This window comes from Nematolebias whitei, chromosome 17 (genome assembly GCF_014905685.2).
Source record: "Nematolebias whitei isolate Nwh7 chromosome 17, NemWhi1, whole genome shotgun sequence".
Taxonomy (NCBI): domain Eukaryota; kingdom Metazoa; phylum Chordata; class Actinopteri; order Cyprinodontiformes; family Rivulidae; genus Nematolebias; species Nematolebias whitei.
Window position 1 is genome coordinate 39,439,857 of NC_056514.1, and position 13,143 is coordinate 39,452,999.

The following is a 13,143-nucleotide window of genomic DNA, read 5'->3' on the forward strand; positions in this document are numbered from 1 at the left end:
ACAATTAAAGACCAGCCTGAACCTCAGGACAATTAAAGACCAGCCTGGACCTCAGGACAACTACAGACCAACCTGGACCTCAGGACAACTACAGACCAGCCTGGACCTCAGGACAACTAAAGACCATCCTGGACCTCAGGACAATTAAAGACCAGCCTGGACATCAAGACAATTAAAGACCAGCCTGGACCTCAGGACAACTACAGACCAGCCTGGACCTCAGGACAACTAAAGACCAGCCTGGACCTCAAGACAACTGAAGACCAGCCTGGATCTCAAGACAACTGAAGACCAGCCTGGACCTCAGGACAATTAAAGACCATCCTGGACCTAAGGACAACTAAAAAACAGCCTGGACCGCAGGACAATTAAAGACTAGCCTGGACATCAAGACAATTAAAGACCAGCCTGGACCTCAGGACAACTAAAGACCAGCCTGGACCTCAGGACAACTGAAGACCAGCCTGGACCTCAGGACAATTAAAGACCAGCCTGGACCTCAGGACAATTAAAGACCAGCCTGAACCTCAGGACAACTGAAGACCAGCCTGGACCTTAGGACAATTAAAGACCATCCTGGACCTCAGGACAATTAAAGACCAGCCTGGACATCAAGACAATTAAAGACCAGCCTGGACCTCATGACAACTACAGACCAGCCTGGACCTCAGGACAACTAAAGACCAGCCTGGACCTCAAGACAACTAAAGACCAGCCTGGACCTCAGGACAACTACAGACCAGCCTGGATCTCAGGACAATTAAAGACCATCCTGGACCTCAGGACTATTAAAGACCATCCTGGACCTCAGGACAATTAAAGACCATCCTGGACCTCAGGACTATTAAAGACCATCCTGGACCTCAGGACAATTAAAGACCATCCTGAACCTCAGGACTATTAAAGACCACCCTGGACCTCAGGACAACCAAAGACTGTCATGCTGATGATTGGCAGATTTATCAGCCGTTAAAACCCAACAGTTCTCGCTCTGTTCATCTGATAACCTGTCTTGATGACATCAAGGCATAGGTGGCAGGGTTCTGGACTAACTGCAGTTGTGTGTGGTCTTTGTTTGACCTCTTTGTGTATTTGTGGTATCTTTGGGCCATTCTTGTCGTTTATTGGATTCTAAAACGTTTTCATGAAAGGAGGTGGGCGATTTGAATTCTGCCAGGGCTGTTCTTTTGTTCTGTGCCAGGAAGTCAACAGTAACACTACAGCTGATCACTGATCCATACGTGATCCTCCTGATCACAGAGAATGGGTCTCAGATCAGATCTTAAGTCTCTCCAGCAGGAGCAGACTCAGAGTTTTGAACAGAACCATCTGCAGAACCCTCTCGAGGCTGACCAGTTTAGAGTCACATCTGCCTGTAAATTAGTGCCCAGAACGACTCAGACGTCCGTCGTGATCGAATTCTCTCCACACCACCGGCAGTAATATGTGCTGGGAGTGAGTTTACATAACCCACTGGTGTCTGCACTGAGATTAGACCCGTTTAATCCCCCCCCCCCACCACCCACTCTGAGATATATCATCTGTCCTATTCACAACAGAAACCATTTGTGAGTCAGCAGAGGTCAGGGGTCAATCCAACGCTGGTGTCTGAGTGAGCGCAGCATCATCAGATTATCAACGATCAGAGTCATACTGTTAGTTCACTGATTCAAACAGAATAATCTGCTCCAGTGGACTTCAGACTCTGTAAAGAGTTCTGACCACGGCTCAGGACGGGTCAGACTCAGGACTCCCTTGAAACTGTAACACCAATGACACTGGAGAGGAGAAAAATCTATGTTCAGTAAAACTGCAGAGAGAACGGTTAAACTTGTCTGTGAGGCTGACACTCTGTCTACTTTAAGACCAGGATGAAGACGTTCATTTTTGATAAATCCTATAGTTAGGGTTGACTTCGGTTTCCTCGGCTATCCCTTAGTTCTGCTGCAGTAGGCTTTGACTGCTGGAGGACAAACTGACCTCATCTCCTCACTCTGCTGTTCATATTTGTAATTATTTCTATCATTAACACATTTTCTTTGTTTTATTACTATAGAAACTACATCTAGGCCCTAGGAACTACACCTGAACCACAAAACCTACACATGGACCATAGTAACTTCACCAAGGCCACAGAAACTACACATTGAACATTAGAACTACACCTGGACCCCATGAACTACATATAGACTTTACAAATTTCACTTTAACTATAGAAACTCCACATACACTATAATCTACATATGAACCAAAAAAAAAACTGTATCTGGACCACAACAACTTCACTTGGACCATAGAAAATTAACTGGACCATATAAACTCTATCTGAACCAAATAAACTATGCAAGTACTAAATAAACACCCCACTGACTATAGAAACTACACCAGGACAATACCATTTCTACGTGAACTACATAAATTACACTTGAACTATAAAAACTACATATGGACCATAAAAACTGCACCTGAGCCACAAAACCTTCTACTGAACAATATAAACTACACCTCCACTATGGAAACTACACATGGATTGTAGAAACACACTAGACCATAGAAACTACACCTGTGATATATACATCACATCTGCACCATAGGAAATACACCTGGGCCATAGAAACTACACCTTGACTATGGAAATTACACCTAGATTGTAGAAACCAAGCTAGACCATAAAAGCTACACTTGTAACATATAAACCACAACTGGACTGTAGAAACTACATTGGACCATAGAAACCATGTTTTGACCATAGAGACCACATGTAGACCAGTCATTCTGTGTTTGTGTCTCTCTCCTGTCCTCTCTAACCCCAGCTGGTCGTTGCAGATGGTCGTCCATCTTGGTTAATGTTCTACTGGAGGTTTCTTCCTGTTAAATGGAGTCATTTCTACATATAAGTAAATATACATATAAAATGACCATTGTTGATCACGTTCGTTATTTTAATTACAATTCTTTGATGAAACTGTGACTGAGCCACAGTAAACAGCCTGCAGACACGTGTTCTTAGGCTGACCTGCTTCTCACAGCGAGTAAAACCTTCCACCCCTCTTTATTTGTTGTTTATCAGCTGGGTGTTACCAGGTGGAGGGTCCAAACCTAGATCTGACAGGCTGCAAAAATAAACCAAGAACCGAAGCTCAGAAATGAAAAGTTCTGCAGAAACTGGGAGGAAATCCAAAAAGATGGGTAGACCGAGCAGAACCAAACAGCTGGGCGGACTGACAAGGACCTGGCAGAGAGAGGAAGGACGCTGAGAGAACGAATGACAGAAAAAACAACGGCTCAGTGGCGTTCAAACGAAAGACGAGACGACAAAAACCTTGAAATAAAAGAAGACAAAAGACTTTTACATAAAACCTTGCTTCGTTTAAGAATCTCTTGAACTTCAGAAAAGACGTTTATTCCTCGTGTTATATGACAAGTTTTTATTGTCGTCACCATGAAAGGCAGCAATGTAACCGGTCTGTTAGCAAAATATCTGAAGAACTGTTTAAAATTCAGAAAATGGTCATTAAATCTACAACCACTTCACTTTTAAGATCAAGATGGCCGCACAAACACATCTACAGCTCAGTGACGTGACCGGTTCTGGTTCTGTTTTCTGACATCCAGCTGAAACACCGGACGGGAGCAGGAACGCTGATGTTTGTCGCCCTGCCCCCGACTCTCAGGTGATTTATTTCACAGAGGCGGAAAAACAAAACAAAGTATTTTAAAGGTCAGACACTCTTTATCCATCTTCTGCCCGGATCGATCAGACTTCAGACTCCTGTAAAACAAAAAAAAACCTGAAAGGTTTCAGACGGTTTCCTCACAGACCTGGCAGAAGATCAGGTCTTCACTGTCAACGTTTAGATGAGAAACTTGAAATGATGAAGATGCTGCTGAGAAGACCGGAGAATAAATTGGGGCTTCCTTTATTAATAACCAACTAACTACATAAACATATGAACAGAAACATTAAAAGTGCTGCCAGTGACTCAACACGGTCACCACAGTAACCAGATGTCCATGTCTCTCACTCCCTGGTTGTAAACCACACAAATTAACGATAATGTTTTCGCTTGTTTGTCTGACCAGTGGACAGGTGTTAAAGAAACTCACAGAAAGTGGAGTCAGTCTGATTCAAAATGGACACCCCAGGTAAGAGATGGTAGTTTCTGTCAGTTTGACAGACATCCAGCTAAAGGTTGGTGTGGTAGTAGCTGAGTGTCATCCCAACACATACTCCGCAGTGTTTCCCCTACCATTATACAAGGAGAGCACCCCACCCGGTCAACAGAACTGACCGTCCAGCCTCGAATTGAACTTCTTCTGTCCTTCACAATCCTCTTGGAATAACATCCATCTCCTGCCGTTGTTTTTCCTGTCCACTGTTCCTTCCCCATCACTGATTTTAACTATTTGATTTTACAGAAAACTTGTGTTTCTTGGCTTATTTCTCCCCAACATATTTCTCCTTCAAGGTGTTCTCTATAACTCCATCAGCTGGACTTTTCGAAACTTAAGCCAAAATCTAGCCGTTCATAATACAGACGCACTAGCTAAGATGCTACGTGCTGTTTCTCTCACACATCCTAACCCCCACCCCCACCCTCTCCACCCTGCCAGTCAACAGCTGACATCACTAATGCCCCTTTTACATTAGTACCTGTAGTACCGGTACAGCACAGCTCTACTCTACTCTGTACCCAGTTCCAGTGGGAGGGGTTCAAATTGACGTCACCACCTCTCACCAGCTGGTGGCGCTGAGACGCTGAAACTGTTTTCAGTACAGGGTGAGAATTTATGTGATTTTGAAGTTGTGTGTATGTATGTATGCATGTATGTATGTGTGTATATATATATATATATATATATACATATATATACACACATAGCGGTAAGCTTGTGCGCAACACGGAGGTGTTTCCCCCTCCTCCCTCCACACCGTCAACAAAAACTCCCAAAGAGATGATCACCTGCTAAGCCAACTGACAAATGAGGAACAGTGTTTCTTAAAAGGAAAATTATGGCATCCACCCCGCCGTTGACCCCCCTACCCCCCACCCCAAAAAAACAAAACTCTTCAGATCTAGATGATTCACATAAACAATGTATTTTAGTTTGAAATCAGTGAATTTAGCCAAAAAGCTACAAGTTTGCAGGTATGTCATTAGCTTCTCAAAGTACTCTTTCCATCTTCCCATCACACTCTCCTCACTTGTTAGAACATTACCATTCCTATCGTTAACAAGTCTAACCTGCTGCACATCCTTTCCAGCCTGATCTCTCTGTCTCACCAATCAGTACAAGTCCTTCTCACCCTCTTTAATGTCCAGTCTCCCATACAACTCCTCATACACCTTCTGCTTTGCCTTTGCCACCTCCCTCTTTGCTCTACATCCCATCTCCTTATATTCTTGTCTCCTCGCTTCAGTCCTCTCACTGTCATATTTCTTCTTGGCTAACCTCTTTCTTTGAACAGTGTCCTGCACTTCACTATTCCACCACCAGGTTTCCTTATCATCCATTCCATTGGGGACCGAGATGGGGTAGAGTTAGGGCAGCTGACTTGGGACCAGAAAGTCATGGTTCGACTCCCAGCCATTCCTACATGTTGTGGTATCTCTGAGCAAGACACTTAATCCCCAATTGCTCCCTGGGCACATACATAGCTTCCCACTACTCCACCTGGGTGTATCTCAGGTGTGATGGGTTAAATACATAGAACTAATTTCACCATTGTATGGGAACATACAATGATGATGATCTCAGACTTCCCTTTCCTTATCATCCATTCTCTGTCCAGATGACACACCAAGTACTTTCCTACCTGTCTCTCTAATTACTGTTGCTGTAGTAGTCCAGTCATTTGGAAGCTCTTTCTTACTACCCAGAGCCTTTAACAGCTCCTCTCTGAATTTCTCACAACATTCTTTCTTCTTCATCTTCCACCATTTGGTCTTCTTCTCTGATTTTACTCTTTTTCTCTTCTTCACAACAACAGTCATTCTACACACAACCCTCCGATGCTGTCTGGCCACGCTCTCCCCTGCCACAACCTTACAGTCTCCAATCTCCCTCAGGTTTCCTCTTCTACACAGAATGTAGTTGACCTGCGTACTCCTTCCTCCACTCTTATAGGTCACTCTATGTTCCTCCCTCTTTTGGAAACAGGTGTTGACTACAACCATTTCCATTCTCTTGGTGAAATCCACCACCATCTGTCCTTCCTGGTTTCTTTCCTTGACACCAAACCTACCCATCACTTCCTCATCCTCTGTTTCCTTCACCAACATGTCCATTCAGGTCTGCTCCCATCACCACTCTCTCCTCTCTGGGAATACTCTCTATCACTTCATCCAGATCTCTCCAAAGTTCTCCTCCCCATCACATCCAACCTGTGGAGCATAACCACTGACAGCATTTAGCATCAGACCTTCTACTTCTATCTTCAGACACATCACCTTATCGGACGCTCTCTTCACCTCTACTACATTCTTTGCCAACTCCTCCTTCAGGACCACCCCTACTCCATTTGTCTTTCTATCAACACCATGGTAAAACAGTTTGAGCCCTGCTCCAATGCTGCGAGCCTTGCTGCCCTTCCACTTGGTCTCTTGGACACATAAAACATCTACCTTCCTTCTCAGCATCATGTCAGCCAGCTCTCTACCTTTGTCTGTCATTGTCCCCACATTTAGAGTTGCAACCCTCAGTCCTACATTCTTGACTTTCCTCTTCTCCCTCTGTCTCCTGACACGTTTCCCTGGTCTTCGACTAACAGTAGCACAATTTCGCTGGCGCCCTGTTTGTCAACAGCACCGGTGGCAGTCGTTGTTAACCCGGACCTTGACCAATCCAGTTTGATTTCGCTTTGAAGAACTCGCATTATAGTTTTGGCAAAAGTGTTTTACATCGGATGCCCTTATAACACAACCCTCACCATTTACCTGGGCTTGGGGCCAGAACCAGAGATACACTGGCTTGAATTCTGAGAGATTATAGACAAATATTATTACCGGTAAGTCCACTTCAGAGCTCATGGGTTTGCACTATTAATAAACCTAAAATAAAAACCAACAATAAACTGATTCTTCTCTGAAACGTTGCTCCTTGTGGAGATTTGAAACTACTGGAAGTCTCACACTGAGGTTTTATTCTGAGCCCTGCTTGCCGCTCTAAGCCACAGAGCCGGAGCCATTAATCCATCATTGATTTGTGTTCAGAAAGGCAACCATCAGATTAAAGACTCACAATTCAAACATAGTGAAAGTGCCAATGAATCCACCTTCAATCGATGTTCTGTGAGGTGACCGGACCCTGCTGAGGTTCTCCCAAAAGAACATTTTTTAAATTAAACGAGAAGCGGAGAACAATCTTCTTTGTTTCAGACCTCTGAACCACCGGCTGCGTCTGACTGTAACGAGAGCTGCGCTCATTAACGGACAGGTTCACCTGCAGGGGAGAACCAGTCGATTTAAATTTAAGATTATAAACGGAGAAGTCGAGATGAGATTGAAGCAGGATTTTTGTCCGATGCATTTATCCCCTTTTTATAGTTACAGCTTATTACAAGTTCGGTTGCCTGGCAGCAAAGAGGCCTAGTGTCATGGTGGACAGACTTTTTTTATCCACTGTTGGAAGAAGATGGTGAGGAATAATGCTTTTTGCTTGTCTGTTAGCAAAAAATCTCATGAACCACCTACACCTACAACTGTTAAGCTTTGGAGCCAACTTAACTCAAGATGTCTGCTACAGCCCTCTGACCTTCAAAGGCACAAAAACTACTCTAACTGTACAGACATGGAGCTAAACATGGGTGGTGGTAGCTGAGACAGTTTTAAAACTGAGGCCTCGTGGGTCAGTTTGACCCAAGGGCAGCAGGAGGGTTAATCTGACTGTCCTAATTCAAGTCAGAGAAAAGATTGTTGAAAAGTCACGGGATGGAAACAAAATGATTCCCAAGGCCCTAAACATCCCAGGAGTCCTGTTAAATCCATCCTCAAGAAATGAAGAGAATATGGGAACACGTGTGAATCTACCAAGAGCGGGTCGTCCTAAAAACTGAGTGACTGTGAAGGAGAATACTGAGAGACACATATGAGCACTCTGAAGGAGTTAATCTTCAGCAGCTGAGACAGTGGAAACAGAGCATACAACAACTGTTGCCCAAGTTCTTCATCTGTCCAAGTTTTATGGCAGAGCAGCAAATTGAAAAACTGAAGAAAATTAAGATTAAATCCGACACAATCTACACAGACTCAAGACAGAACTGATAATCTTACAGACATTGAGCTGTGGTAGTAGCTGAGAGTCGTTTACAACACGTACTCTGAGCTCCATCACATCTCATGAGATCGAACATGAGACGATGAGCAATGTTCAAATCTGACCAAAACACCACAAGATGATTTCAGGTTCAAACTGCAGGAAGGCGTACGCCAGGTCTTCTAGTCTTTACAGTTTGCTCCCTGCACACCTGGCTCTTGTTACCAATTAGCACACCTGTTCTTTGTTATCTTCTGTCAGTTTGTTATAGTTTTAACAAATGCCCGGTTCTTCTTTTATTCCTGCATTCTCCAGCTCTGCATTGCTTGGTTGCTGCAATAGAAGCTCCTTTGTCTCCAGATAATCTAATAACGTCCTCCTTACCTCCTGCCTGCAAGTCTGGATCTGGTTCTTCCCCTCATGCGAACCTGACTCTTATTTGAAACAAAAAGACGACCGTCTCCTCTCCGGGGACGAACTTCTCAGCTCCTGCAGAGGAACGTCACGGTGTTCCCAGGACGGATGATTACTAACCTTTAACACGCTCTCTGTGTGCGCTCGAGCATCTCCTTCAATCAGAAAACTTCTCCAACGTGGTTTCTGATCAGATTCCTGACTCATCTGTTTCTCTCAATGAAAAAGAGGCGCTGCTAAGATTACCGGTCTCCTCACTGTAAACTGCGTTAAAAACAAATCAAAGCAGTCCTTTACTGCAGTTCCAGGATATTTTGGCTCATGTTCATGCAGTCGACAAGAAGCCTGAATGTGAAAAAATAAACCTGAAGGAAGATTTAGTCGGTCGTTCACACTAAATTTTTAAACAGCAGATAGAACCCCATTAATACATGATACTGTAGACGTTTTAGCTACGCTTGGAAAATTATGCTATTTTTACCTCCCTGACTTGTCTTGAGCTAAAACATGAAACTTGTATCAGAATCTTAGCACAAAATCAAATGTGTGCGTGAATAAAACCGTTGATGTGACAGCTAAAAACAAAACTTTATTAAAGGCACTTTAAAGCCTCAAAAGATTCAAAGGTGCTAACGCTAAACAGCCGTCAGGCTAACATGGCTAAGGTAAGCAAATAAGGGAGATATTTTTTACAAATCAGATGTTTAGGTTAATAAAACTGTTAATAGTTTGGCTAAAATCAGTCATTTACTTAATTTTTATGCATATTATTTAAAAAAAGTCTCAACATTTTAATTTGGGTGTGAAAAGGAAGCTGTGCTAACGCTAAAAGTGAGGCAGGCTAACAGGTTTTACTTTGCTAACGCAAATAAAGAGACAGTTAAATAATCAGAAGATAAGGCTGTGTTGGTTATTAAAGCTATTAATATCATGGTATCATTAATATCAATATAACTGCTTATCTTAAGTACAAAAATAAAATTAAAAGCATCGAGTGTAAAGCTCAAAATCTGTTGAGAATTAGAAGCTTTAAAGGAGCTAGAGCTAGCGGGAGCTAGGCTAACAGGTTTGTTATGCTGCAGGTAGCTGCCAAGCTAATAATTAGCTGCCGCTCTTTTCTTGACATTCTCCATTAGAGCATCATTTGTCAGCATAGATTATGACATAAACTGTAGGGATTAAAAAAAAAACATCTGTGCTAGCATCAGAAACTGCTTGTTCTTTTCTTATTTGTCTCATTTAATCTGAAACAGCTAGGCCTGTCATAACAAATTTTGCTGGACGATTAATTGTCTTGGAAATTATCGCGATAAACAACAATTTTGTTTGAAATTTGACAATAATTAGTAATTATTGTCAAATTTAAGAAGAAATGTTTAATTAGTTTTGCATGTAGTACCTTTTTTTAAACACTGGATGGCAGTATAAGACTGTCTGAACCGAAGGATGGATAGTGAGGGAGCGAGCAGCGTGTCTCTTTAAGAAAAATGGGAGGGAGGCACCTTGACGTGACATGGGCTGTCTCTATGTCCTTTTTTTTTGGTTCTCAAAATGGCGGACACTCTGTGGTTTGAGCTCTTTAGCATTGTTCACACAAAGCTTTTAATAAAAAATCAGTAAACAAGTTATCAGCTTCTTTTTGCAGAGAAAAACAACTTTTTACACAAAGGAATGGGTTTTAACTGTGAATTTTGGAGTTTCGACAAGACTGAGGTTTTTTCCCCCCAAGGTCGGCCTGTTAGCTTAGCTCGTAGCTTAGCTGCTTTTAACGATCCAAAAACATGATTTTGGATCGTTAAATGGATTTTAAAGAGAAAAGAGAAAGGGAGGGTTCAGTGAAGAACCAGAGTTGAGCTTTTTGTCGTCCAGTGTCTTCAGTAGAAAGAGAGAGACACAACGATAAAGCTGATAAATGGAAATGAGATGAATAATTTTCATTTATCATGAGATTAATTAATTTATTTATCACGACAGGCCTAGAAACAGCTGCTATGAAATGTTACTGAATCAGTGGTTCTAAAGATTCGTCTTTACACAATTGTCTACTTTTCATGAAAACAGACAAAAGTTATTTTTCTGTTTAATAACGCACGACTCCTTTAGCTGAGTAGGTAAAAATAAAACGGTCAGGCTGAGTTCAGCAACACAAAAATTAATCTGTATAATGCTGGTTACGCAAACTAAAACTAATGCATATTAATCCTTATTAATCTACAATACCTATATTTACTGCTGTTAGTGAGGGTTAGAAAATCTGCAGCCATTTTTAACCAAAAAGAAGATGAAATATTTTAGCTTGATTAATATTGGTGAGATCAATGGAACAGACGTATATTGGTTTTTGTGGCGTTGTAAGATAAAATCTACATTTTAAGTGCGTGACAGAGTTCAGATGTTTCCTAAGGATAACAAATAATCGTAGAATACATTATTTATCGAGGTAGACTGTTGAATGTTTGGTGACGACAGATGGTCCATTCATGTGTCCACCATGAAATTCTCTCTTTTACAGCCAACACGAAGCCGTCAGAGGTCCGAATGTTGCCGAACCGATTTGGGTCAGAGTGTTCATTCTGTCGCTCACTCCTAATTAAAACGAGCACCCATCACCATCATCATCATCACAATGCACCATCCAGGTGGAGGCTGAGGCAAAAAACAAAAGCAAAGCAACAACAGCAACGTGTGATTGGATCAAATCTGGAGCAGAACCGGATCAGAACACGTCCCCCGGGACACCAAGGTGGAGAAAAATCCTGCTGCTGGTGGCTGTTTTAGGGATTTGACCCACTTGGGTCGGCAAAAGAAACAAAACTAGCGCTCCTTGAAGAAAAGCACACCACCTAACACGCCGTAAATGAACGACTCTCAGCTACTACCACGGGAAATATTAGCTCAGTTTGTGTAACAGTTGCTGAGTTAGAGCCGTTGTTGTGTTTGCTAAGGTCAGCTAACAGTTTTATGATAATCTGTCCAGCTGCTCATGAGCTTCTGTGCTAGAAAAACACCTCTACAACCTGAGATGTGGTCCACATACAGAAACAGACTCCACGGAGTGATGCCTGATCTGCAGAACGTTTTATTTTTTATTTTTCTCCCCCAGAGTCTCTTTAAGGACCGAATCATTCAGGAACCAACCCCTGAATCCAGAGGAAAGTGAAGCGTCTCCTTCCACTCCGTACGTTTGCCTCTGTTATTGAGATCGAAGTGCAGGTTCCCCGCTCAAAAAGGCCCCATCCATCAGGGGGTACGAACACAAACAGAACACCGCCGTGCCGTGTCTTACCTCCTCGTTAAGGATGGCCTTGCACATGGAGTAGTTCCCCTTCGGCGCCCACGTCCCGTTGGCCAAACATTTTCTGTAAACATTATCTGCACAGAGAGCAGGAGAACAACAAACAGAACGTTACTCACACGGGAGGACTTGTTCCACTTCCATTCAGGCTGAAACACAAACGGGCCGATAGTGTTTGGGCTGTTTGTGTCCGTCTGGTACCAAAACTGGTTTTTGTTTTAAATCAAGTTGTACTGAAATGAGCAGAACGTGATCATAGATGAACTCCTTCGGCTGATTATTATTTAAAAACCACCCTGACTCAAAACCACAGCTAGATGACCTTAGAAAACATAAAAAAGGCCAAATCTGATACTTTATCAAGTTTTTCTTTTCTTAAGCTAATTTTAGCTACTGTTCTGCCACTTTAATCTAGTTTTGCTAAGATCTTTAGATAATGCTATGTTGATTTAAAATGTTTCAGCCAGTTTGCTACATTTTAACTATATATTTTTATTCCAAATATCTGCTTTGCTAATTTATGTTGCTGTTGAGCTCATTTTAGCTTTTAGCTACAATTTTATAGTTTCAGCTATAATCAATATGATTGGTCATTTTAGCTATTAGCTACTGTTTTGCTGATTTTGAGCTTTTCCTTATAAATGCATCTATTTAGCTCATTTTAGCTTTATGCTGTGTTATTAATCCTAAATGTGAAGTATTTTTAGCTCAATTTAGCTTTTAGAGACAAATCAGCACAATTTAAGGTTTTATTATGTTTTTTCCAATTGTAGCTGTTAGGTACTGTTTTAGCTGAAGAATTGCTGATTTTCTTTTCTTTTCATGGTTTAAATTTAACAACTGACATGAACAATCACACGAAGGACGACATGGATGACATAAATGAAGTTTCAACATAAAGGATGACATTAAGGATGGTATGAAGTTTCAACAGAAACGACATGAAGGACGACATGAAGGACGACATGATAGACGAGATGAAGGGCGAGATGAAGGACAACATGAAGGACGAGATGAAGGGCGAGATGAAGGGCGAGATGAAGGACAACATGAAGGACAACATGAAGGACGAGATGAAGGACGACATGATAGACGAGATGAAGGGCGAGATGAAGGACGACATGAAGGACGAGATGAAGGACGACATGATAGACGAGATGAAGGGCGAGATGAAGGAC

The 13,143-nt window shown here is 42.2% G+C and overlaps 1 protein-coding gene across 1 annotated transcript in view; it reads right to left on the reverse strand.

Annotated features, from left to right (window-relative positions):
* The window catches only part of LOC119423850 (corticotropin-releasing factor receptor 1-like), an 86,146-nt gene that overhangs the window by 25,323 nt on the left and 47,680 nt on the right, over nt 1-13,143 (reverse strand). The window contains 1 exon segment of the mRNA XM_037691267.1: nt 11,957-12,042. Within this exon segment, the coding sequence (XP_037547195.1) occupies nt 11,957-12,042 (86 nt within the window).